Genomic DNA, 27,716 nt, shown 5'->3' with positions numbered 1-27,716 from the left:
TCCCCGTGTCTGCGTGGGTTTCTTCCGGGTGCTCCAGTTTCCTCCCACAGACTGTTCAGGTTTCCCCATTGTGTGTGAGAGACAGAGAGTGTGTAAAACATATTAACTGCAGTGCTTTCCTTGTTACCAGTTTTTAATAATTTACATCAATGGTAAAAGTATAAGCAGTGGTAAATAAAAAGGCAAAATAAGTAAAGATCATCTAAAATAGAGGCAAATTGTTGGAACTAAAAGAAAGTAAAAATATCTTAAAACAAAGGTTCAGTGGAAAATATAAAGAAATACGTGACTGGCTGGGTGTGCCGTCTCATAATTTTAGGTGTGATCTAACCCTGAAAGAAGGGTTACTTGTCTGATGGGAGGTGGTTTCTGTTGGTTTTAGCTAAAAAGATGAGTGGGAATGCGTTTGGTCGGTGACCTTTAAACACCACGGAGTGACATGTCTTTTCGCGCACTGCCAATTGCTGTTGCCACGGGAACAAACAGCATGGATGGCACCTTGTTCCACCATGGTCTCTGTGACACATAGACCTTGGGAATGCTGGAGCAGTGTTTTGTCAGAGATAAAGGTGATCCCAAGGGGGTGTAATCATGGACTCAGGTGTGGTACTCTTAGCTACTTTTCACTCTGCTGTCTCTTCAGCTAAAACCTCCTCCTACCACAACAAAATACAGTCTGCATCTAAAAAACCACACAGACTCTTGGCCACCTTCTCATCCCTTCTGTGTCCTCTGCCGCCTCCTTCAGCTCTCATTGCTGATGACCTTGCTTTGTTTTTCAGAGACAAAGTCAAAACAATCACTGACAAGTTCTCAGCATCACCCTGCCTGGTTCGCGCTGGACCTCCCTGCGAAGCTATGCTCTCCAAATTCAAGCCACTCTCCGAATCTGAAATCTCCGACCTGATATTTGCCCAGAGCCACCACCTGCTCGCTTGATCCCATCACATCGTTACTCCTACAGAACATTTCCTCGCAACTCTCTACCTTCATCTCTAAGATCATCAACTCCTTGCTCTCCTCTGGCTGTTTCCCAGCTGCCTTCAAAACTGCTCTCATTTCACCTCTGTTAAAGAAACCCTCCCTCGATTCCAATTCGGTCCAAAACTACAGACCGGTCTCCCTCCTCCCTTTCCTGTCTAAAACTCTTGAACAGGCGACCTGTGATCAACTATCTGATTTCCTCACCCGGAACCATCTACTATGGATATACATCTGGTTTCAGAGTTAGTCACTCCACTGAGACGGCGCTTCTGGCAGTGTCTGATGCTCTCCATCCTGCTAGAGCTGTCTCCCTCTCCTCGGTCCTCATCCTCCTCAATCTGCCTGCAGCATTTGACACTGTCAACCACCGGATTCTACTTGGGATCAAAGGAGTGGTGCTAAGATGGTTTGAGTCCTACCTATCTGACCGATCCTATCAAGTGGTCTGATGGAGCTCTCGTTCTTCTCCTCTGGTGTCCCGCAGGGCTTGGTTCGCTTCTCTTCTTGATCTAAACCTCCTCCCTCGACCCGGTCATAGCCTCCCATGGATTCAAATACCACTGCTATGCTGATGACACCCAGCTTATCCTCTCCTTTCCACCTAGAGCATCAGACATTTCCGCACGAATTGCTGCCTGCCTGTCAGACATCTCTGCATGGATGTCTGATCACCACCTCCAACTCAGCCTCTCCAAAACAGAGATCCTCCACCCCCCAGCTGGCCTGTCCTCCTGTCACGATCTATCGATCAAACCGGACAACGCACTCATTTTGCCTACCTCCTCGGCCAAGTGTCTGGGAGTGACAATCGACTCAAGTTTGTCCTTCTCTCAGCGCATCCACAACCCGATCCTGCAGATACATCCTGCGTAATATTCGTAGGATCCGTCCCTATCTCGCTACTGACTGTGCTCAACTACTTGTCCAGGCCATGGTGACATCCCGTCTGGACTACTGCAGCTCTCTCCTGTGTGGCCTTCCCACTACTGCCATCAAATCTCTGCAGCTGATACAGAATGTTGCTGCACTAGTTTTGTTTGATTTGCCAAAGTGTTTCCATGTATCTCCTCTACTCGTTTCTCTGCACTGGCTTTCTATGGCTACCTGGATCAAATTCAAGACCCTGGTTATTGTCTACAAATGCATCAATAGAACTGCTCCCAGCTATTTACAAGATTTGATCAACAACTACACCCCAGCCAGACCCCTTTGCTCGTCTACTTCTGCTCGGCTGGTGGTCCCACGCACGAAAAGTAAAGCATGGAGGTTCTCGGTTCTGACTTTGTTGTGGTGGAATGACCTCCCTCTCTCACTCACAACTGCAGAAACTCTTGTCTACATTCAAGAAGGGTCTGAGAGCTCACTATTTCCGCACTCACTTCGCCCAAGATCTTTCCAGCTCATGCGTGGTGTAAATGTTCATGCACTGTAACTTTATGATCATCCCCAGATAAGCCTTTACACAGCCGCTATTCGAGCATTGTATGTGAATGTTTGTGTACCTCAAATTTTAACAAAAATGGAGGCAGGTTATCAGGATTCATCTGTCCTGCGTTTTATGCACCTACTTGAGCGATGAACATCAGTGCATCAAGTGGAAAGTAACAAACTAGGTTTACTTAAGAATCACATGTCTGCAACTATGTCTCTTTCTCTTAATATAATGCACAAATTGTATTTTTGCTGAGATGTATGTCACTTTAGAGAAAAGCATCTGCTAAATGAATAAATATAATTCTAAATTTACAAAATGAACTTGTGGAAGCAGCATGTTTCTGGTTCTCAGTCTCACCAGGTTTGAGAATCCCACACCAGAGAAAAGACTTTCCTAGACTTTCATCACTCATTAGAAGGAGTCTAAGGCAGGAGTCTTCCATTCGCTGTATCCAAAGAATCCATAAAAAGAATTGCAAATCCACTCATCACCATTACATGGCTGATCGCTCCCCAAACCTCACATATAATGTTGTATTTACATGAATTTATTAATTTCTTGTTTATTCACGGTTGTGCTTACAAAACAAAGTAAACATGATGTCCTTCATAGCATTTAGAATGACAGTAAAATGGTTTGAGTTGTTCTATTTGTGGGGGTGTGGTGGCGCAGTGGGTTGGACCGGGTCCTGCTCTCCAGTGGGTCTGGGGTTCGAGTTCCACTTGGGGTGCCTTGCGACGGACTGGCGTGACCCCTCCCCCTCCAGCCTTACGCCCTGAGTTGCTGGGTTAGGCTCCGGTTCCCTGTGACCCCGTATGGGACAGGTGGTTCAGAAAATGTGTGTGTGTGTGTGTGTGTGTTCTGTTCAATCCTGTTTGCTGAGCTGTTCTCACTTGGAAAGGCCTGTCAGAATAATTTGAGGGTGATGAGGAGACGTACAATTCTGTAATGCATCTTCTTTTCATAAGTTGTCTTGAAATGTGCTTAATCTGGTTAATTTTTATGTGCAGTTGAGGGCCATACAGGGCACCCCCACTGCTCCACAGTATCTGAAACTACAAGCTGGTTATTTTAGTTGGACCATAGAGAGCAAACACACCCACAGAACACCTTTGAGTGACTGGTCTGCAAAGAGTATGTCGAGCATAGGAGGCATGAGGAAACGTCCGGCTGAACAGTTATGTTTGTGTGTGCTCTGCTGTTACTATTGTTGTGTTCGATCCTATCTGGCCTATGAGATGCAGAGGTCTTAAATGTACCGCAGATCTGTGTCCCTCCACGGTAATCATATAACCCCAAATGTTGTAAAGCATGACTTTTACACCATTACCACTCTGGAATTTGGAAGGCACCCGTGGTTTCTCACACTACTCTTGGTTGAGTTTGTGTGGCACAGCTCAAGGTGATGGGTTTATTGGAAAAATCTTGATCAAATATTATTTTGCTCTGACTTGTTTAAGCTGTGTTGGCCCCTTTATTACCAGTGACACACTGATGGTTCAGGACTTTTCGCACTCATCCACCAATCTAAAATAAAGTGTTGTAAATCCTATGTAAAGTAATAAAATGTTGCAACTGCTACACAGTTTGTTGCTTAACTGACATGTATACCAAAGCAGGGTGGTATTTAATGTTTTACACACCTATTTTCATAGTAAGTGCCTTGCTGTAGTACTACAGTAAAAGAGGGAGTAGGCCTTGACCCAGCATTCCTGATGTTACAGGTGGCAAGTTCATGTCCCTGTGGTACCGCATTAACTACTGCCTCTATAAGGGTGTAATCTAAAAATTGTGCTGTATAGTACTCTGTTTTAGGAACAGGGTTGGATATTATTTTAACCCACAGGGTTTTAGTAGACTTAATGGCTGTGTCAGTGACTGTGTTGCAACCTTCTCAGAAAATCTTTGAGTCCAGCATTAAATTAATTCTTTCAGATGTTCTTTTTGACCATGTTTCCTTGATAATCAGATGCCTATAACCCCCTCTGGGATTATCTACTACTCCTGGCTGTTGTAGTCAGGTGCAGAACACTTACTTGAGTGGACTAGCAGAGGACTTGTTTGTTTTCTGATGTTCTTTACATTCTAAGTCCTGCTTAAAATAGCTGATCATGTTTATGTGTTATCGATGAAGATCCCTTGAAAGTAAGGGTCTCTTTACCTCTGTGCATTGCTCTTTGTACCACAGGTGCTTTTCTCATCCCATATGTGATCATGCTGTTTCTCTGTGGAATTCCACTGCTCTTGATGGAATTTGCCATTGGGCAGTACACTCGCCTGGGACCAGTACTCACGCTTGCCAAAATCTGCCCTTTGCTAAAAGGTAAGTGAATCATATGTTCTGGTGAACTTAATGGGTTCAATGTGCAGTAAGTGATGTTGCATTGTATTTTCATTTAATTTCATCTCTGTCCTTTCCCCTCTTTAAGTTGCCGTGAGTCAGTCCAGCAAATAGGTGATGCTCTTTCACGAGTGCTCTGCAATTTGAGAGCATTTATAGGGATCTGGGCAACGGAAGGTGAAAAGCTGGAACTGAGGCTCTACGGAGGGACTTTGCAGTCCTAGCTTGTTCCTGTTTTCTGCTAGGACTGCATCCCATGGGAATGGTGTCCTCACTTTATGGGTTTTGTTTCTGTAAGGCATCAATGAGTTTCTCACACAGCTTGTTTTTTTCAGTTAATGGAAGGTTAGAATCTGAACTGATGTCGCTGCATGCGCTAGCTGAAGTATGACTACCATCAACACTTCCACAGTGTTTAATTAATATTGAAATACTGGTCAGTTACTGAGAGCAGACATGCAATGAGACATCATAACCAGTCACATCATGAAAAAGGAGCATCCTGTTGTAGTCCTGTGGTAGCCTGAAAGTGATTTGTCTAAGAATAATGTGTCCAAAAGGTGAGGAAAAAATCAGGATCTTTGAATAGCTAAAATAGACTGGCTCCTCAAGTTATAAATGCATTCAGGACTCTAAGGCTGTTTGCAGCTCATTTTGTTCAAAGCTCCAAAGCCGCTGTGAGTAAAAGCTTCCAGACGCCCATGCATTCATCCATCAATCCGTTGACAATCAGCTCTTGTGCAGTGTAGGGTCATGATATCTTGAGAACCTGATAATATAAATGTCCTTCTGTTTATTATAAGGCAGGTAAAACCTTATATGTAGCTATAATAAATAAAATACCGCATAAGACTTTGATTACCTTTGATTTAATTAAGTGACATTAGAACTAAAATTATTCACAGTGAAAACTGGTTGTTTTCACAAGCTTCAATTCAGTCACCTCATCACTTTTAACTCACTTTGTAAATCTACTGTAGCCCCCACTTTAGTTGTGGGTCCCTAATTATGGGAAACAGAAAAACGCACACATATAGTGTGAGCTGTAAACACTATAGAACTGAGTTGAATTAAGGTGGGCCCACACATTATATTCTTCTTTAGTGAACTTTACCGTTGGCTTGGTGGGTAAACATAGATGATATTTTCTCTGCTGCAAATAGGAACTACAGAAAACAGTTAAGAAATAGAAAAACATACAACATTTACATTTATTTATTTGATGATTTGACTTTCTCCAAAGCAACTTACAATGTTAAGCTATTTGCAGTTATTTACGCATGTATATGTCTGGGCAATTTTACTGGAGCAATTCAAGGTAAGTACCTTGCTCAAGGGTACTACAGCTGGAGGTGGGCAATCAGCTGGTTGCATAGTAGCAAAGGCTGTTAATGTTAAACCTAGAAGTTGCCAGTTCAAATCTCATCTCCACAAAGAAAAATAACTTTTTATCTGAGTAAATTTGTAATTCTACAGTTCATAACCTGAGGAACCAGTGTACTTTGTTTCTGTTACATTTTTAAATTTATTTACTGATAAATGAATTTGGAGAGAGTACTTGCTGTTAAACACAAGAAAGGGGATGACTTAGAACAATAATTTGATGTTTAACTAACTGCAGTAGTAAAAGTCTCCAATGCAGCTGAATTGATAAATTCTTTATTTACTTGAACACATTATGTCCCTTTAAGTGACTGTGCAAGGGAATGCAGGCAACTCACTTATAAATGAAACTTTAGCCTTAAAGTTGAATATATTCATACAAGAGTGACAGTAGGTATGCATCAAAACCATAAACCATGAAAAAATGTTTATTAGAAAGAAATTCCCAGTTCTTTTACGTTAATAAATAAAAACAATAAGTATCCATTATTTCCATCAAAGAAAAATTCAGACTTTTTGAGAAAGAAGAACGTTTTCTGATCAGCAATTTGCCATAATTTTTAGACCAAAACTTGAGAAATCTGTCGTATTTTGTCTTGTAAGCACTCATTTAATGTCATTTTGCTGGACTGTAATCAAAAGAATTAACATACATTTTTCATATTTGAATGAGTTTGAGTCCACCTCTTTAAATTAATGTCATTGAAAAATTGTTTTGTAGCAGCATATTTCTGTGACAGTTCTTTCTGATGATCTGTTGATGGCTGAGAGCTTCTTAAATATACTTGGGACTGCCTTTTGCGTGTAACCCTTTTGTGACCCCTTTCAGAGCCATTGTACGCATGTTGGCTCTGCACTGACATAAAACAGGAAGCGTTTCCTACACGGCAGTAATGTGCTGTCAGTGTAGAGTAACTGATAGGAAAGGAGCTCTTACACATGTAGCTCAGATCCATTGTGCTGAACCTACAGCAAGATTTCTGATTTGATATTTTCTCTTGCAAGGCAAAGTTGATGAACATTACAACAAATCGGTACCTGTCCTCGCGCAAAATCGAAATTAAATCCGAAAATTGAAATGTGGATATTTCATCTTGTGTTCTGGTTCTCCACGATCTTTCAAAGACATTTTTCTTTTTATCAGCGGTGCCTTTAAGATAAACCATGTGTTGGGAGCCATACATATGCTCTGTAAAGGGTTTAGTCCACAATGATGCACTGGACAGTTCCCAGGAGTATCTCTTTCCCATCTGACCTACAGGAAGCTCACATTAGCTGGCCTCCCTGAAGGACTACACCTCTTACTTTTTCTGTTGACTCTTACAGTCATATCTATTTATACAGCCTTATTTAGCAGATGTTTTTCTCTAAAGCAACATGCATCTCACAGAAAGATACAATGAGTTCATTACATCAACAGAAGAAGAGACTTGGATGCAGACACGTGATTCAAAAGTACAGTTAATTTGTCGCATTCCACCATACGAACCAACGTACATCACACGAGTAGCTCCAGAAAGGTTATTCAAAAGTTATAATCACAACATTATTGAGTGTAAACATTTACATGTTTATGATGCACTTAAGAGATTGCTGGAGAACTGAGTCCGGAAGAGGTGTTTTAAGACCCTTCATAAGTGTAGTGAGATGGGAGTTGATTGCAGCACATCGGAGCCAGAATGTTTTCCAGCTCAGCATAAACTGGGACTGAAAGGAACAACCCTCAGGACACGGGCTTCTGTGGTAGAATCATGCAGCTTTCTGCACAGATTTGTTCTGAAAATTATGGAGCTTCAGAAGCACATGCAGATGTGGTTCTCTTTGACACTGGAATAAAAACTCAGCCATCAACGGACATCACCTTTCATGGGGCAAAATGTTTGCTTCTGTCAGCTGTTCTAACCTGAAGATTTCTCTTCTTAGTTTTTATCTCCTCAAAGACAGAGATAGTCTACCCGGTCAAAACATATGGGTCCGTCACTTGATTTTTCGATCATTTCAGCCTGATATTGGCTCAGTGCTAAGCGAGGGCCTGGAGCAGGTAGTCCTTTCTGTATATTTTTTTGATCCTTTCACATGGTTGTTGATATATTATTGTGCTGTCAATAGTAGTAAGCTATAGAAAAAGCTGATTTCCTTTATCCTTCTGTCATATTTATATGCATAATTTTTTCCTGGTGTAATTGTTTCTGTTCCGTATTTGAATTTATGTTCTCATAATTTGTTAAAACTGCTATTCAAGTTTTCCCCCAAATGATTGTGCATTCTGGATTTGATTTGTCATGACTTCCTAGGATTCACGGGCTGAGGATTTTTACAATTATATTCAAATTAATTTATTTTTATAGAGTGCTCTTCTCATGCGGGAGCGCGGTAGCACAATGGGTTGAACCGGGTCCTGCTCTCCGGTGGGTCTGGGGCTTGAGTCCTGCTTGGGGTGCCTTGTGGCGGACTGGCGTCCCGTCCTGGATGTGTCCCCTCCCCCTCCAGCCTTATGCCCTGTGTTGCCAAGTTGGGCTCTGGCTCCCCGCGACCCCGTATGGGACAAGCGGTTCAGACAGTGTGTGTGTGTGTGCACGCGCGCTCTTTTCATGCAGTGACACAGAGTTCTTTAACATAAGCATAAGGCAAAGAAACAAATGCATCAGACTTGTACTCCAAAGTGATTTACCACTACATTATGACACGTGGTCTTACCCTTACCAAAATCTCTGAAAAGAAGTACAATGAACAGTTTTTGTGTTGACTCTCATTTATTGTTAGCATTACTGGCCTACGTCCACCTCACTTAATTTATTAAATTGTGCATTACACTTGTTCATATTGCTTTCATTGGCACTAAAAGTAGAGAAATGATGTATTTACCAAAAAACTTGCATGCAAGGTTTCCTATTACTTTGTGCAATAATTAAATGTTCTCTTGATGACTGTCTCCAGGTTCCTTCACCTTGGTATGGTCAAGGTGCTGGGTGTCTTAACTACCGTAAAATCCCTATTTAACACCCCCACCCATTTCTGAAAATACCCAGTATATGTTTTTTCGAGTAAGCAGAAAAGAATGAAAAAAAAAAAAAATTACCGGTACCAAGTTTTAAATCCCATTCTCTTCCGTAGTCCGTAACACGAAACAACCCGCAAACACATTAATAACTATGCGAACACATAAAACTTCCATGAAAGCACTGACATTGACAACTGTTAAACTCTATTAATACATTTACACACCGTAAACAACAAAGATAATCCACTGGTTTATTAATGTCCACCATCTGTCATATGCGAGTGGTCAGATTCACAGTCCGAAATTTCACACTCAGCAAGGCCAGTACTACCCCCGGCAACATTCTCAAGCACATTTTCACTCACATGAAGTTCATCTGGGTCAAAACCATCACAGTCTGCCGCCGATTCTTCTTGGGAAGATCAATGGACAGTGGCGGCAAAGATCAAAAGGTGTCATTTGTTGACAGGATGCTAGGGGGTAATACCTGATGTACTTGTGGCATTTGCATGAACTTTTTAGGGAGAGAAATGATGATTGATTTCACTACCATATGACCTCAAATAAACGCCCCCTTTTGGAAAATGTAATGCCCCCGGGGGCGCTAGATATGGATTTTACGGTAGTTGTTAATTCTTAGTTCACTCCTGGCTCATAATGAATTTATAGTTATAGTTTGAAAAACTGGTTACCTTTTCCAGGCTTATGTATACACTGGCTGTTACTGTGTGGATTATGTGGGAAATTCCTTTGCTTTGCCTCCTTAAGCCTCTTTCATACACAAAAAATGATGTGTCTATGCTGAATATAAATTCTACTGCATTAAATTGGAAGTAGAAAGTATAGAAAGTTATGGAGGAATTTCACCGGTTTTCATTGTTTGAATGAAATACCTGCAATGTCAGGGTTTCGTGTGCTCAGTTTCATCTGTGCAAAAATATGTTATTAGCTTATTACTTAGTGATTATTGTGATTATTACAATACAGAACACGTGGGATAAACTGGCCACTGTAAAAATATTTGTGTTATCTTAATGGTCCCCAGTTGTCATGTGTTATTCTCTTTATGTGATAAATTCATGATTTGCAATGTCAAAATGTGGCTGAGAGGGTGAGAATGTATTGTGGTTTTGTTTGCAAGCTGTGGGACAATTACCAAAAAGGTACACGGGGGGCCTGTCTGTGTCGGTACAGTAGGGCACAAAAGGGGGTTTTGCCAGATGACGACTCACCGATGAGCCGCCCAAATGCACTGTGACATGCTGGTTCGGGCAATGACATTTTTTTGTCCGGTAAGAATCACACCCATTGTTCACAGGCAGTTTGACTTTATGCTTGATTCTCCAAACCTTTAGGTTCAGGTGAGTGGAGGGACTGTGAAATTTCCAAAACTTGGTTCATGTCAAGTGGAACGGTGCTGTGTCGCCTGGTCTCTTGGCACAAACTTGTTGTGAAGTTTTTTGAGGACTTCCTGTACTAAATCGCTCGCTCAAATTCCACTGTGCCCTCCATCTCATGCCAGACCACTTTGAAGCAGACAAATGCATTCTAGCTCCGATACATTTCCTTTCAGAAAAGCTCCCTGGATCTGATCTTATTTCCCCTCTGGTAATTTGTTCCTGAAAAAGCCTTTGGTTTTGTTAGTGACAAAATAATGTAACACTGTTATATCTTTAGGCATTTTCAAATGAGAAAGTCCAGTATTCAACTTGTCTGTGTGTTTCTGCATAAGCCAAGAGGAACGGTAGCAGAAATGTTAAATTTTTTGAGAATTTGAAAGAATCACAACTTGGAACATGTGTGCACATGGTAGAAGATGGAGTTGTGGCGCATGTAATGTGGTACTGCAGATCTATTATTTACATTTAGTTTTCCGCTACCCCCAGGTGTGGGGCTTGCCACTGTGGTCATTTCCTTCATACTCTGCACCTACTACAATGTCCTCATGACCTGGGCCCTCTATTATCTCTTCAACTCCTTTGGCACACCTCTGCCATGGCAGTCCTGCAACAACACATGGAACCTCGTGAGCAACTGCTCCACGGGTTTCCCTGGCAATGCAACTCACCTTTGGTCCTCCAGCCAGCAGTTCTTTGAGTGAGTCACACCACACCTCCAGCTCTATCTGAGGTTCCTAGCACATTGGCACGGCCTTGGTCTACCCCAGTCAATTTTTATGCACATCAAATGGACTGGAATGTGTGATGAGTGGTCAGAATGAATGTGATTGAGCATTCGGCACATTTGAGACAATATATGTCTTTCAGTCTGCCTTTTATTACTTCTTCAGAAGTTTCTGTATTTTTAAAGTGTGTTAATAAAGAAAGATTGAGAGCCTGGTAGGGGGATGCGGTGGCGCAGTGGGTTGGACTGGGTCCTGCTTTCCAGTGGGTCTGGGGTTCTAGCCCTGCTTGGGGTGCCTTGCAACGGACTGGCGTCACATCCTTGGTGTGTCCCCTCCCCCTCCAGCCTTACGCCCTATGTTGCCGGGTAGGCTCCGGTTCCCTGCGACCCCCGTATAGGACAAGCGGTTCAGAAAATGTGTGTGTGATAGCCTGGTTTGGAACACTGATGAAAAGAGCATTCTTACACTGATAATTTTACTGTGATATATGGCCTGATCTCTGTACTTTTAAGTCTTGCCCTAGTGTTGGAACCCAGTTGACCACATGTCACTGCTGACATTTGTTGTTTCCAGTTCCCATTTATGCTCTGCCAGTCTGTAACCTCAAAGCCTCGTTGAGTTTTATTGAATGTCTCTGCTGGCAGTCTTAGTCTTAGACATATGACCTGGTTTGTTCAGAACTTTCATGTGTGTCAGGCTATAATTTTGGCCCTCTGGTTGTGTGTGATAAATTCCCTATTTCTCTGTCTCAGTTACAAGCTGCTGGAAATGACCGATGGGATCGAGCAGATGGGGGAGCTACGCTGGGAGCTCTTTGGCCTGCTCGTGCTAGCCTGGATCATCGTCTACCTTTGCATTTTCAAAGGAGTCAAGTCCACTGGGAAGGTCAGCAGCTTGCCTACAGTGCTGAAGGTTCCCTGCTCTTGTGTTCTTGAGAAAGGTCCCTGTACTTGTTCTTAACCACTATGGGCTGTTTACCAATGAGGGGAACTAAAGAATATTCTGTCCTCTCAAGGCCAGCTTCTCCAAGCAGCAGGTACTGTAATGGTCAAGGTACTAGAGTTAGCAATAGGAAAGGTTATAGATTGTATGAGCCAGACTATTTTTACACATTTTTTCCAATACATTTATTCATTTAGCCAGAACTTTTCCCCAAAGCCAACATAAAGTGTTGAGGTTACAATTATTTACCTGTTTATACAGCTGGGTAATTTTACTGGAGCAATTTTAGGGTAAGTACCTTGCTCAAGGGTACTACAGCTGGAAGTGAGGCTCAAACCAGCAACCTTTGGGTCCAAAGGCAACAGCTCTAACCCCTGCACTACAAGCTGTCCCTGTAAAAAGATGCACTTGAATAGAGTGTAAAATGTAACACTGTATCGTTTTTAACTCTAAGGTAATTTGGATAAAATATATGTAATATAAAGGGTAGTAAGGAACAATACAGTCACTGAAAAACTATGCATGCGTTAGTCATACAGATATAAAGTAAAATCTACACATTGTAATTGACTGTTTGACTAATCCTGTAATTTAATAAATTAGGCAAGAAGAGTGACGGGATATCTCAATAATTCCTAAGAATAACAGGAAATACTAAAGACATTGTGTATTTATGGGAATTGACTCCCATCCACTGCAACTAAAATATGCTTGGAGAAAGAAGGAAGAACCAAATAGGACTAAGCATAAAGCCTCTTAGTACCAGTGATGACCCCTGTTGGGTAATTTCTTAATGATAATATGTTTTTGACATTACACATAACAATAATTAGGTAATAACAGTGTAATCAGGTAACAGTGCCAGTACATGTCCTGCCAGGGAGCACACACTAGTTTGGAACAGAAGTAGGCAATGTAGGTGGAGAAGCGACACAAAAAAAGATAACAGAACACAATAAAAAATTGTGAATGAAAGAAGACTCAACTGAAAATATCTTTTTACCTGTAGATTTAACCATATGAAAAGTGGAACGCAAGCCTTATGTTCTTTGTGTTTGGTGTGAACAGTAACAGCCTTTACATGTGGAATGGTTGTAGCGACAGTTTATTCTGCAAAAGGATGTGAAAATTAAATGTTGAATAAACCCTCAAGAACACATTGTTATTACAAAATGAAATTATTTTTGTGGCAGTATTAAGTACAGCGCCGAAGCGATTTTCTGAACCCATTGTACGAAGATTTTGCAGTTGATCATCTCCTAGAAGGCCCATCCAACTGATGCCTACAGAACCTGACCACTCCATATACCCCATGTTGTGCTGCTCCATCACCACTGACTGCTTGGCGGTCTTGCCCACCACAAGTCCGAAATCCAAAGTATTCAGGTTCTTACTTTAGGCTCCTATTTGAAATGAGTTCCTTCCATCCTTCAGAGCTGCTGAATCCCTTTTAACCTTTGTATTTTCCATCTGACTCAGTTCTGTAGTTCTGTAGGCAGCTACTTGTGTCATCTGACATCTAATTTAACAAACTAGGTTTACTTGAGACTTTTATGTCTGCAGCTACGTCTCTTTCTCTTAATGTAGTGCATAAATTGTACTTTTGCTGAGATGTATGTCCCTTTGGACAAAAGCGTCTACTAAATGAATAAATGTAAATGTAATTTGCTTTGTCTGTAAAATGCCCTTTATTTCCCTGAGGAGAAAAGCATCTGGTAAATGAATTAATGTAAATGGAAGTCATAAAGGCAATGTTTCCTTTATCTCGTGTGTTTTTAAGGGAACACTGAAACGCATGTGTAGCCTTTCTGCACACCATATTGCAGTGTTTTCTTTTATGGCTTTGTCCCTCTGTGGAGTTCCCTTCATCTGCAACTGTTCCAGAGATAGATGTTCAGAATCACATGTGGGCAGGAGTTTTTTAACTGGGTGGTGGATTGACTGTTGTGCTTATCTGCAGAGGCAGCAGTGCTACCATTGCTGTTTATGTCTCCGATATGATTTGGGGAATGAGATGCAAATTTTTCAGTTAAAATGGATGTCTACAAAAGCTAAGTTAACCTTTGCTCATTTGTATTTCTGTGTTAATGTATACTGCAGGGCTTTAGCTGGGGACTTTGCTTTCTGAGTGAGCAGAGAAAGAGGACAATGAGACTGTCTATTTTGGTGTTTTTCGTAGATAAGGAAATTGATCCGTAGTGGACTGTACTGATGCAGTTTTTTTTTTTTTGGGATACTGCAGTATCTTAGAAACCACAATAAGCTATTTTCCGTCCCTTAAAAAGCCCCATTAATTCATTGCATTCCCTTTTTATATGCACCAGTGGATATTGGAACTACAGGTGATTCTCATCTTGTTTCTTATGCAACTTCTGACAGATTGTACTTGTGACAGCCATCCCATCTTTTGCAAACTGCTCCACTTTTGTGATAGCATGATAGCCACACTGAACCATGACACCTGTGTTTCTATTGTTTGGTCTCAGTCACTGTTTGAGTGTCTGTCAGCAACGGTGTGCAGTGGTTTACAAAGAAAAGGTTTTACTTACAGAACGTTTAGTTTTTGATTCCATTCAAGAGAGATTTGAAGAAGGACGCATCATTTTACATGGTTTTACAATGTTTAGTAAATGAAAACAAGAATGTTCTAGTGGTGCAGTAAAGAAAAAGAAAACATATTTAAAAATAACAGTGCAGCATGAAAATATAACATGGAAATATTAATTTTCATACTGTATTCTTAGTATTTAATATGAATAATGTGTGAAATTAGTGCAAAAACATTTCAAAGCCCTGTTATACATTATGCTACTCATTAATACAAGTTTCTTGTTTATTTATATACTTATAATTTATATACTTATGGTTTATGTCATACAGTATAAGGGAACTGGAGACTTACAGCAAAGTCAGCTTATGACAAGGTTTATGGAACAGAACCCCATCAAAAGTGAAGGATCACCTATAGTTATTGAAAAAATGTTGCCAAATATCTTAAGTTGCCCTGTGCTACTTTAGTGATCGATATACACAGGAAAATTAACCTCTGAGCAAAATAAAAAGATATGATCAATGAGAAGTTATACATATTATTCATGCACTATAACTTTAAGATCATGCCCGGATAATCCTATACACAGCTACTTCTGTAATGTAATGGAAATGTTTATATGTATCTCCCCAAAAAAATGGCTAAGAAGGTGATCACGAATCATGAATATTCTGAGAAAATTTTGTGCAGCTACTCATGTGATGAACATATAACATGGTTCATATGGGGGAAAGAAACAAACTAACTGTACTTAAGAATCTATGTACACATTGTATTTTCTATGAGATCTATGTTGCTTTGGAGAAAAGCATCTGAGAAATAAAAAATGTAAATGTATACACCTGAAAAGGAATTATGAAATCAGTTTTATCATCTTTCTTTATATATACTCTAACATCTTAAAATCCTTTCCAGGTGGTGTATTTTACAGCCACGTTCCCCTACTTTATACTGTTCACCCTACTGATCAACAATGTCCAGCTCCCTGGGGCCAATGATGGAATACTCTACTTTCTGATGCCCAACTGGGGCAAGCTACTGGAAGTCCAGGTGACCATGATCTCTCTCTTGATTAGTGGTGTTTATGTAGCATCAGTGAAAATACAGCCTACATTTGCATATGACAGCTGCTGTTTACAAAGCTCGTTTGTAGCTCGTATAGTGCATGTATATGTGGAAAACACCAACCAACCAATGTCAACAACCAGCGGGGTCACGGTGAGCCAGAGCCTATTCCGGAAATGTGGGGGGGCACACCAGTCCATCGCAAGGTATCCCAAGCAGGGCTCGAGCCCTGGACCCGCCACACAGCGGACATCAGCCAAACCCGCAGCGCCACACTTGCAAAACAGGCAGACATCAAATTTCTGTTTTAAGGTGTGGGTGAATGCTGCTGCCCAGATCTTTAACTCCATTGGGATCGCCTTTGGCAGCATGATCTCCATGGCCAGCTACAACAAGTTCAACAACAACATCATCAGGTGACAAGCCTCCTCAGCACCAGCCACAACCTATGGTCTCATCCACCACAAATGACTGAGTCAGTGATAAGGGAATATGCACGCACGCACACACACACACTTTCAGAACCGCTTGTCCCATACAGGGTTGCGGGGAACCAGAGCCTACCCGGCAACACAGGGCATAGGGCCGGAGGGAGAGGGGACACACCCAGGACAGGATGCCAGTTCGTCGCAAGGCACCCCAAGCAGGACTCGAACCCCAGACCCACCCAAGAGCAGGACTGCGGTCCAACCCACTCCCTGGAATATGAACACATTAACCTATTTATACAGTTGCTCTATTGTGAACTTTAGACCTTGCTTTTACAGTACTGTACATATTTGAACCTGGAAATTAATGACATTGCGATTCACATGAAAGATTACTTGTTCTTTTAAGTTCAGCGTAATTCAGTGAACTTAATTCACTGTAGACTCAACTTTTTGTTGGCTGTAAGATGCACCAAAGTAGTACAGCAGTGGTGGACTGGATTCATTCAAATAGTGTTTCCAGTTCATATCTGGTGTTCCTAAATGTTGACGGTCAATAAAAAGATAGTGAATGCTTTGCATCTTTGTGCGAAGAATCAGCCAACTATTGGCATTCAATAAGAATGCGTACTGTAGAGACTTAATATTTAAAAATAGTTTTAATTTTAATGTCATTCAAAATTGTGTTTTAAAAGTCGGAGTATTTGCATATGTGTATACACACATATTGAAGTTTTTACAGAACATAACTGGCAAGTAATTTGAGATGTCTGTATTATTGAGCTTTTACTGATTGTGAATTAGTGGTAAAATGACATAAGGTGTTTGAACAAATTGACTTAAAAACGGGCTTCCAGTCCCAGTTGTGTTTGTAAGTTGAAGAACCAGTGCATATAAAGTAGAAACAACTAGCAATGTATCACAACTTGATCCTGCTCCCAAGAATTTAAATGAATTGTGTTGCTCTTTCACAGAGACACTTTAATCGTGGCTTTGGCCAACTCGGCAACCAGCATTCTTGCTGGCTTCGTGATATTTTCAGCAATTGGATACATGGCTCATGTCCACCATCTGCCAGTGGACAACATTGCCACGGATGGTAAGTAGCACAGGGCAGTTAATAATGTGTCCCTCTTCAGATATCTCTTAAATTGATTTATAATTCAGATATTGCTTTTTCATCTTTTAAAGTGCTTCCATATGTCCTCTTCTAATAGAAAGATGGGCTGGGATGTACTGGTCCACCATCCCTTATCCCAAACCCTCGGGGCTAGATGTGTTGTTGGAATTCATAATTTTTCAGATTTTAGAATGTTATTAAGGTGCATATACGTACTGTATATTACGTAACACCCCCAGGGGGGTCTGGGGCAGCACCCTGTAATCACACACATTAATATTTCTGCAGCGAAACACAGGAATATTCACAGTGAGTGGGATGAATAAGAGATTGTGAACCTGTAGCTGCAGTACCAATAATAGAAGCGGCCTGAGAATCTGTGTTTATGGTCAAGGGTTCACCTCAAGGCTCTCTTTCTTCATATTGCTATAATGACAGTAAAGCAGGTCATTAAGCTAATCAGAGAGAGCAGGTAGCTGTCTGGAATTACTTTATAACTCAGTATATTACATTAAACTGCATGAATGGTGAGTGTACTGTTTTGTGAATGGCCAGCGCTGTACTAAATCTTATGTGCCCTTGGCATGATTTATTGGTCACAATCCTACCGTAGTAATTCTGCATCAGATTACTGCTGGTTTCACCTTTCTGAGAAATGTAACTTGAGTGTGATGGTGCCTTTTATCTCTTTCCTGTTAACAATGGAGGCTGAACATGATCCTTGTTTCCTAGGATTCTCAGGAGATGTGTGTCTCAGTAGACGTGTGTGTCTGGGTGTGTTTACAGGGCCTGGTCTGGTGTTTGTAGTCTACCCTGAGATATTCTCCACCTTGCCTGTGTCCCAGCTCTGGGCCTCCCTCTTCTTCCTGATGCTCCTCTGCCTGGGACTGGACAGCCAGGTGCACACACACTCAAACACATGCTGTGTAGGCATACATGGATCTGTACTTTCATAAAAACAGACTTCCTTAAAAACAGGTATGATCACACACACACACTTGTGACTTTGGAAAGATGATAAGCACTAGTTATTTTTGGCATTGAAGGGTAAAACTGCTTTCAGAAATGATTTGAAATGAAGACATGGATACACATCATGTAAGAATGCCTGTTTATAAAGAAAAGTTAACAACTGTATACAGTAATCCTTTCAGATCCTAGTGATCATTCAGATATATAAACTGATTTTGTTATGGAGTCTAAAATATTACTTTTTAAACCCTTAATGTTTCTTTTTTAAAGCCTGTTTTTGACTTGCATTAGTAGGTACTACACAAAAATGTAATCTATGGCTTCCTGGTCATTATGTGCCTTGTAGAACACATTGCAGCTCTTTGTTTTTTATTAATCTTAATATGAAATTTTGACAAAATAATTGTCATCATCAGTGTTTGCCCCAAACATCCTAGTTTAGTGCAATGATACTACTCTCTTGCCAGGACCATTTATGGGCATTAATGGGTTTATGTTAAAGGAAATGAGGGTGGACTGTTAGTAGTACTTTTAGGTGCTCCCTTCCAGATTATTATGCATAAATCTTCACATCAGTGTTTCCTTGAAGTGATCAGTTGTAGTTATCCCTTACAGTAACATGTATACCACTTCTGAAAAGAAGTCATTTAGTGGATAGCTTTGGCTAGCTTTTTGAGGATTTATTTAAAGAAGTCTTGCTCCTCTGCAGTTTGCCATGGTGGAGGTAGCAGTGACATGCCTCATGGATTGCGTTGGTCCAAAGCTCCTCAAGGTCTTAAAGCACAAAGAGTTGGTTGTGCTTGCTGTGTGCACCATTGGATTTCTTCTTGGAATCCCTCACATCACTCAGGTGAGAATACCACCCTGCAGTTGTCTGGCCGGATGGCTCTCAGAGGGCCTTGCCATCCTCGTCAGTGCTATGTGAGTATGATGCTGGCCAGCTGTAACACGGTTGTCCCAAAACAGGGAGGGATCTACGTCTTTCAGCTGATGGATCATTACACTGCCGTGGTGTCCCTTATGTTCTTGGCCTTCTTCGAGGTGCTTGCCGTTTGCTGGATCTTCGGTAACTATGACAGCCCGTCGCATTTCAGTACAATGTTGCCAGCGTGGTCGATGCGATAAGGTTGTGAAGATGTTCATAGTGTGTGGGTAATGGGATGAAGTTATGGGTACTTATGTGATGTTAAAGATGAAATGAGGTGAGGCTAAGAAGATTTGAGCAGTGTAGATGAGAAGAGTTTACATTCTGTGTAACATTGTTAAAGGGCGGAGAATGTAATAAAACGGGAGTGTTGTTTTCTGCAGCTGATGTTGCTTTTACAGAATCGTCTGCCTGTCTATTATGTATCTATCGGTAGGATAGTGGGCACTTGGATATGTGCTTTAAAAAAAAAAAAATTTAAATTGAAAAACTTTTTGGGTCTCATTGGCTGTGCTCAGAAACTGTGATGAGGAAGCCTTCCAGCCAGACTGTAGTCCTGAGTCAGCAGGCAGCTGCAGAGAGAAAAGATAAGGATGTGGACATTCTCTTCCACACACTCTCTGTCCCTTTGTACACTTGAGGCCTTGGAGTCATAGGCATAAGCAGATATTTAAATCCTCAAGGTTACATGGCATCGCTTGGGTGATAAATTTATAAATTACAGATTATATTCTTCTTCACCCCCCTTGGGAATTTGAGCAGGACAGAGTTAATGTAGAATTTGTGTTGAACATGTGTGAAACAGATGCTTCTCGGTTGTTTCATACGTTGATCAAAGCAGAATTTGAGCCTTTTTACACTTGCTAATATGTTGACAATTGGCAAACTCATCATTTTAAAATAATCACTTTGCCATAATAATGAACAACCTGCAGCTTAGTCATAAGCAGTATCCACTGAACACCAGCAAACCAAAGAAACAGAAATTATTCATGTGAAAGTTAATGACTGCCAATGTTTGTTGTGAGAAGTATGTAAGACCTGTTGGACACTTGGAATTGTGAAACCAGACCCAGAGGTAAGCTAAGTGTTTGAGCCCAAGTAAAAAGTTTCGTTAGAAGTGCAGTGGTACAGGTCATGACCCAGTGATCACTTGTGGGAACGAGGATGAAAGGGAACATGGACACGATGATCAGGAATGGGCTTGGATGAGGACTTAGATGAGAACTTGGGTATAGATGCTTGCTTGGACTGGGTGGACATCACTAGAGACATCAGTCACAGGAGATAAGCAGATTTTTTGAAGAACCCACAAGGTGCAGTTCCCCCTCTATGCTGTACATAATTCCAGACTTGATTACAGTAATGCAAGACCAGTGGACAGGATTGGGTCCTCTGAGTCCTGGCTTTGTCTCCGTCGGCTGAGACAGGAGTGTTTTAGTGAACTAAATCAGAAATGTCCGGGGAATAGAAGCAGGTAGATTAGGTAAAAAACAGCACTGCATATTGACTCCTCATGGTAGGAATGTTCATATTTTAAAGAGTTACTTTTTCAGTGTTTGCTTGCTTTCATTTTAATTATCTCTTATAATTGCAAGGGGATGTGGTGGTACAGTGGGTTTGACTGGGTCCTGCTTGCTGGTGGGTCTGGGGGTCGAGTCCTGCTTGAGGTGCCTTGTGATGCACTGGTGTCCTGTCCTGGGTGTGTCCGCTCCCCCTCCAGCCTTACATCCTGTGTTGCTGGGTTAGGCTGCAGTGTGTGTCTGTGTGTCTTTTAATTGCATTTTCGTCACTTACCTTTTTTCTGAAATTTTTGTCTGTTGCATAGCAAAAGCAGCCTGATGTTTGCTGTCAGTAAAAGTCACAGAAGTAGAATAGGATCTCAGGACTGTCCTCATTAAGCTGGCTTCCATGGTGTTTACAGCTCGTGTTTGCTTATGGCTACATCAAGGACTGTTACAGAACCAGACCTGCAAACAAAGCAAGGGCCTCTGCATTAATAAGCTTATGTTGGTAGTGTACATGGTAAGGCTGTAAGTGGCAACAAGCTGACCATGCTCATGTGATGAATCAGTCAAATTTGGGCAGAATGATTTTACTTTCATCCATCCATCCATCCATCTTCCTCCACTATCCGGGGCCGGGTCGCGGGGGCAGCAGTCCGAGCAGAGTCCCCCAGACTTCCCTCTCCCCGCACACCTCCTCCAGTTCCCCTGGGGAAACCCCAAGGCGTTCCGCATCGAGAGGAGCCAGTTGAGGTGCTCCTGGACGCCTCCCTGGTGAGGTGTTCCGGGCATGTCCCACTGGGAGGAGGCTTCGGGGCAGACCCAGGACACGTTGGAGAGACTACGTTTCCCAGCTGGCCTGGGAACGCCTTGGGGTTCCCCCAGAGGAGCTGGAGGAGGTGTGCGGGGAGAGGGAAGTCTGGGGGGCTCTTCTTGGACTACTGCCCCCACGACCCGGTCCCAGATAAGCGGAGGAATATGGATGGATGGATAAAAGATTGTCTAAGGCTTGAGAGGCAGTGCTGGGTTGTTACATTATGTCTAACAAGGCTCACTTGCTCTGTCTGTGTTGAGATCATAGTAATAGGCCTTACTGGTTCACTCCTAGGGGGTGCGGTGGCGCAGTGGGTTGGACCGCAGTCCTGCTCTTCGGTGGGTCTGGGGTTCAAGTCCCGCTTGGGGTGCCTTGCGGCGGACTGGCGTCCCGTCCTGGGTGTGTCCCCTTCCCCCTCCGGCCTTGCGCCCTGTGTTGCCGGGTGGGCTCCGGTTCCCCGTGACCCCGTAAGGGACAAGCGGTTCTGAAAATGTGTGTGTGTGTGGTTCACTCCTGGCAATAAGGGAATGACAGGAACAGTGCTTTGCTACAAATGATGTTTCCGGTGTACATCTTCCAGGAGTCCGCCGCATTGCCTGCATGGTGGAGAGGATGCTGGGAAAACCTCCAAATGCCTTCTTCCAGATCTGCTGGCTGGTTGTCTCACCCCTCTTAGTTTTGGTCAGTTCCATCTTTTGTGCTCTTGAGAAAGGTGAAGCTACAGAGGGTATAGAGGAAGATTCTGACGTGAGAGTTGTGTTCCAGAAATTGAATCTTATATATGTGTAATAATAGTGAATATTTCAGATTTCATGTACTTTAGACATAAGAATAACGGTAAATGCCACAGTGTTAAGTTTAATTTTTTAAAATAATATTGCTTGTGTAATTTTGACCCTACAGATGTGAGTGATGAGAGAAGCTTTGCACTGGACATCTTCAGTGTATCACCATGTAATGCCATGAATGTGTCACTACCAACACTTTCACTCTTAGCAGGCTGCTTGTTCGCTACATTTGCTCAGAAATTACGCACAAAAATAATGTTTACTACATAAAATAACAGTGGAAACAGAGCAATTAACATCTCCAATATGACACTCTTGGCATTAACTTCTGGAGGCCAGCGGCACAACTATACTTGGTATTGTAATTCTCGTATAGGCGTTTAAACAAAAATATGCTTGAGGGTTTATAGTGGTATTTTGAAACTACTTAGTTTAAACTCACATAAAGGGCAAACCCACAATACAAACTGCACTAAAAATATTCTGTCTTGTAAAAGGGTCATTTTGGTGGGAAGCCCCCACTAAGAAGTGTTACGAGCTGAATGTTGCTGAGTTTGTTTTGACTGGGCTGGTGTTGTTTCTTTCCTGCAGTGTATCCTTATCTCCAGCATTGTACAATACACCCCAGCGAGATACGGCAAGACGTACACCTATCCAGCATGGGCAGAAGTGCTGGGCTGGTTCATCTCCCTGCTGTCTATTGTGTGGATCCCCCTGGGAGCCTTGCATGAGCTGTGCACCAGCAAGGGCAAACTCCTGCATGTGAGCAGCACAGTCTCATACATTGCACACACGTGCACGACACATGCACACTGTGATATTGACAGGCACGTTGTCTCTAGCGGTGCCAGATGGAGCGTGCTGCTGCATGTGCAGTGAAAAAGTTATACACGCGCCAACAAATTCACGTTTGTTTCTGGAAAATGTGGACATACAGACAGTAAACAGGCCTTATGGGGATGCCTCCCTGAAACAGAACACTTTTCTTAAAACACTAAACTTGCAAGAACTTTTTCTTTTGACTTTTTTCTTTTTGATTTTTTTGGGCTTGTTTAGGAGTCCTTGATTTACATTAAGGCTGCGATTAATGAATGTTTGAATTATTACATTACCATGAAGCAATCATACATAAGAATTATTAAGCTTGTTTTAATAAAGGCTTTTTAAATAGGTTTAATTGCTCAAACTTGAGTATCTCGTAGTCACTCGCTAAGTGTAATCATAAGCACTATTTTTGTTTTACTACAGAAAAGGACATTTACTGAACCACTCTAGGTGATCTCAGACAGTACCTTCAGTTTGTCCTGCTGTAGAATGTGCAGTTCATTCAGAGGACAGCGTGTTCAAGGTTTAATTTATTACAAGTTAACATGAGATACAAACAAATATTAACAGTAGGTCACCATTAGCAAGACAAGGATTTCGCTAAAGAAACAACATAGCAGAGTTTCAAGGAACCTTGATGGCGTTTTCAATGGGCAATGGCCATTGATGCCACATTGTTTGTCTGAACTCTCTTTGTTTCTTTGCCCTGTGCCTGTGTTCAAGTGCTCTGTGTCACTACATGAGAAGAGCTCTATAAAAATAAATTTACTTGAATTATTTCCATCATAACAGTGTGAGATACATATGAACTCAACACAACACAGCATTCCTGATGAAGAAATGAGTTGGTTCTGTTGCTGACAGAACATTTTCTTACTGCAAAAGGACATTCTGTTACCTTCATAGGTTTTGTCCCATTTAGCTGGAACTCTTATGTCCTCTCACCTTCAAAAAGCCATAGTTGGCATGGGGCTGGGGCTAATCTTTTTCACTCTCAGCCCCATTGGCACACTTGTCTTTTTTTGACCCCCTCAGAGACTGAAGGCATCGCTGTTGCCCACAGTCGAGCTGGGTGGTGCCGAGAGACAGCCAGACAACGGGAGAGTGCAGATGCCAGACTCCGTGCCCTTGAACAGCCCTCTCAGGAAGCTTGGTGTGGACAGCTGAGCGTTGTGCTCTCAGCAGGCTGCTGACACGGGGCTCACGTACACCTAAGGATTGGTGCAGGTGCAGTCGACAGGGTAGTAGTTTGGGCTGCTGCTTTTGGAGCCGAAGGTTGCGGGTTCAAATCTTGTCTCTACCCTTGAGCAAGATGCTTACTGAATTGCTCCAGTAAAGTACCCAGCTGTGTACATGGGTAAATAGTTGTCAGTAGCTAAAATATTGTGAGTCTCTTTGTAGAAAATGTAGTTGGTTCTGAATTTTGATTTGTTTTATATACTTTTCCATATATTTGTCAAATCTATGTTTTCTGTATTTTTAGTGGCATCAAATGTGTTTTGCCTTTTTTCATGAAGACTGCCCTATGGTGGTATGTAGGAGCTTCAGAAGTCCCAAGCTTTCCTCTGGAGGAAATTTTATGTATTGCCCCTGGTCTCATATGTACATTATTCTAATATACCTGAGTGGATTTTTTACAAACGCAGTGAAGAGAAATACAGGTGCAGTGCGGATAGTTGTCCTAGTTTAAAGTGATAAAGAATACTCCTTTCAGCAGTGCTATGGCAGAGCAGATAAAGCCTCATGTGCCGTACCTTATAATTTGGTCAGCATAGCTGCTGGGGCCATTCTTATGTAGGGGAGGTGACAACAGTGCATTTTACATCTGCAGTGAGGTGCGTCATACCTCAAGTGCTCTATTTTTAAAAAGCTTTATTTGGATGTTTTTTAATTGTAACATAAAATGCTGAATATTTATATTTTGAATGTGTTTTTCATAAGATACAATCTTCTGTTTTTAATGTTTTCAGTACTATATTGAAAAATTGTTTCTGGTTTATTTTAAAAGTTTAACAGATTTCATTGAAGAAATCTTGAAGAAAAGGTTAAATTATCATATTTGCACCTTGCAGTTAAATAATTACAAAACGACATTTTGCAAATGCTATAATAATTAAATAATAAATGTAATATGTAAATGTAAAGGGTAATGTTTAATATTCAATTGTGACAAAACAATGACTGTATTTTATGCCAAACTACTAAATCCATGTAAAGTCAGAGATTATAATACACAAATAACATTGTGGTTTTTGCAAAGCTCCTTGTACTGCACAGTATGGCAGGAGATGTATGTATCAGTGTTTGCAGAGTAGTTAGAACTATGCTTAGCTTTGACCATGTGTGCATGTGCTGGGTCCTCAGCTCATGAATACATTTGGATCTGGAAGTCTTTGTGAACTGATTTGTTATAAATCCACAGTCGCTTTTCCCACTAAATCACAGTCAGTAAAACTTTAATAATAGAAATAATCCCCCTCTAATGTATTCATGGATTAGGATCAGATTCTGTGGAAACCTCCAATTAAACTACAGTGAATACAGTGAATTCTCTTGGAAGAATTTTATTTATTTCATTTCCATCAGCCTCTTGTCCACTCAGGGTTGCAGTGGTCAAGAAACACAGTGCACAAGGCCTGGTGCACTCTGGGCAGGATGCCAGTTCATCACAGGACATTTATTTTATTTATTTACTTGAAACAGCATAAAAATAACTTTATTTTAAATTTACAGAAAAGGAAATTACATTGTTTCCCAAAACTGACCAGTTCATTCCATAAACATGGGCAACATCTGATTGCTTTCAGATCTCTTTGTTAGCAATTTATGCAATCTATAAATGTTTCATACTTAAGATTTGCCTTAAATTATTCCCTGTTAAAACTCTGTATAAGTCCTGAATGTAGCTATAACAAAAAATTAGTAAAATTTTTTTTTAAACTAAGTTAAATATCATTTTAAATGACCGAAAACAAAAATGTAGTGTTTCCATAACCTTCGGACTGTTGACAGATGTGTCCCGTAAATGTGTGTCGTGTTCGTCACCTTGTCCGTTCTTGTGGCCACTCACAGTCTCCAGGCACGAGCTGCAAACACTGGGCATCTGGTGAATGAATCCAATCCCACACTCCTGCTCAGTTTAGGGCCGCTGACTGGGAGGGGGCCTACTGTAAAGTTGTTTGTATTTTTGAAAATCTATAGCTCAAAAGGACCTAACGTAGTTGTTTTTAATGAGATGCTCCAAGTGCAGCAGTAACTTAAAATGCCAGATAATGTGATTGATTATATACGCTGAATTAGCCTTGACACTGACTGTATACAAACAGTAGAGTCGAACCTCCAGGACCTTAGTTTGCTTTCTGAATTTCCAAAAAGTCTTATAAGTAAATATATATTTATATTTTTTTATTTCATTTTTTATTGGTTTAATTCAACTGTTTTGTTGTCTTGATCAAAAATTTAATTTTAATCTTTGTTGCATTTCCAGAGTTGGTTAAAAGTTAATATTTTGTTAAATTTCTGTTTAACATAAATCTCATGGGTAAATATTAATTTATGTTTAGAGCTACACATCAGTACCGGTGTGTGTGTTTCAGGCTATAGAGTTTGCTTCACATTGGCTGGTGACTATTTGTTGTGTAAACCTAACAAAAATAATAATTATAGTGTCAGCCTTCACTTCTTATGTACAGTACTTGTGTGCAGAGCAAATGTTTATCCTCTATGCAATTATTGCTTTCTTCCTTCTGGTTTATTATACCACTATTTCTCAGTTTGTCCAGAGGTCAACATCCAATACTCCTGTATTGATTGTTTGGATCTTTTGATTAAAATGTGCCTCCTTTAAAATCAAATGCATCTTTTTGCATTGTGTGACACTGTGCTGTCATTCGTAGAAATGAACCACTGGATGGCGTAATAACCCTGTAGGAATCTGCACAGAACAGACATGAGTGTGATTTTAGCATCAAATACAGTGTTCACTCTGAATTGTACCTTTTTAAATTGTGCCTGTTTTGTTTTCTGTGTTGAGGTCCCTGAATCACAATACCAAGGTGCTTACCTGAAATACAGCACAGCCACCCAACTTGCTTAAAATTGTGAGATACTTTAGTGTTTGATTAAGGTAAATATGTCAGTGTTGTCATGGTACAAAGCGACATCAGCTAAGGGTTGTATGACAGCCCCCCTCCCCATAAAATGTCTCACGTAGGTGGTCTCACAAATAGCTTATTCTAGATGAGTAGCCCAGTGATGGGATGTCCGCTGGATTCACTGCAAGTTCCAACCGGCGTGATCTGCTTGACATCCAGTCCTGGAAGTGGTTTGTAAAGAGAAGTGAAAGTGCAGAAATGGAGTCAGTCACCCTTGCTTGTGGTTAGTTGGCTGAAATGTGTTTACATGCAGTTGTTTATTTTTGTGACTTGCAACACAATCTGCGGTATTATCACGAGTTTCTCATTGCTTTTATGCTGTTGCTCACCATTTTTGTTTTTAAGTGGAAAAACACGA

General features: G+C 41.3%; 1 protein-coding gene across 4 annotated transcripts in view; it reads left to right on the top strand.

Annotated features, from left to right (window-relative positions):
* The window catches only part of LOC108932577 (sodium- and chloride-dependent GABA transporter 1), a 28,329-nt gene extending 3,841 nt beyond the window's left edge, over positions 1-24,488 (top strand). For all 4 annotated transcript variants that reach the window (XM_018749081.2, XM_018749079.2, XM_018749080.2 and 1 more), the window contains exons 3-14: positions 4,608-4,742; positions 11,031-11,241; positions 12,022-12,154; positions 15,678-15,812; positions 16,140-16,243; positions 17,230-17,354; positions 18,162-18,274; positions 19,057-19,197; positions 19,314-19,413; positions 22,172-22,272; positions 22,971-23,141; positions 24,240-24,488. In XM_018749081.2, the coding sequence (XP_018604597.2) occupies positions 4,608-4,742; positions 11,031-11,241; positions 12,022-12,154; positions 15,678-15,812; positions 16,140-16,243; positions 17,230-17,354; positions 18,162-18,274; positions 19,057-19,197; positions 19,314-19,413; positions 22,172-22,272; positions 22,971-23,141; positions 24,240-24,371 (1,601 nt within the window). In that variant the 3' untranslated portion in view covers positions 24,372-24,488. The remainder of the gene's footprint in view (positions 1-4,607; positions 4,743-11,030; positions 11,242-12,021; positions 12,155-15,677; positions 15,813-16,139; positions 16,244-17,229; positions 17,355-18,161; positions 18,275-19,056; positions 19,198-19,313; positions 19,414-22,171; positions 22,273-22,970; positions 23,142-24,239) is intronic.
* Positions 24,489-27,716: the final 3,228 nt, after the last annotated feature.

Source organism: Scleropages formosus, chromosome 19 (assembly GCF_900964775.1).
Source record: "Scleropages formosus chromosome 19, fSclFor1.1, whole genome shotgun sequence".
NCBI classification, from domain to species: domain Eukaryota; kingdom Metazoa; phylum Chordata; class Actinopteri; order Osteoglossiformes; family Osteoglossidae; genus Scleropages; species Scleropages formosus.
This window is presented reverse-complemented; position numbering and strand designations above follow the sequence as displayed.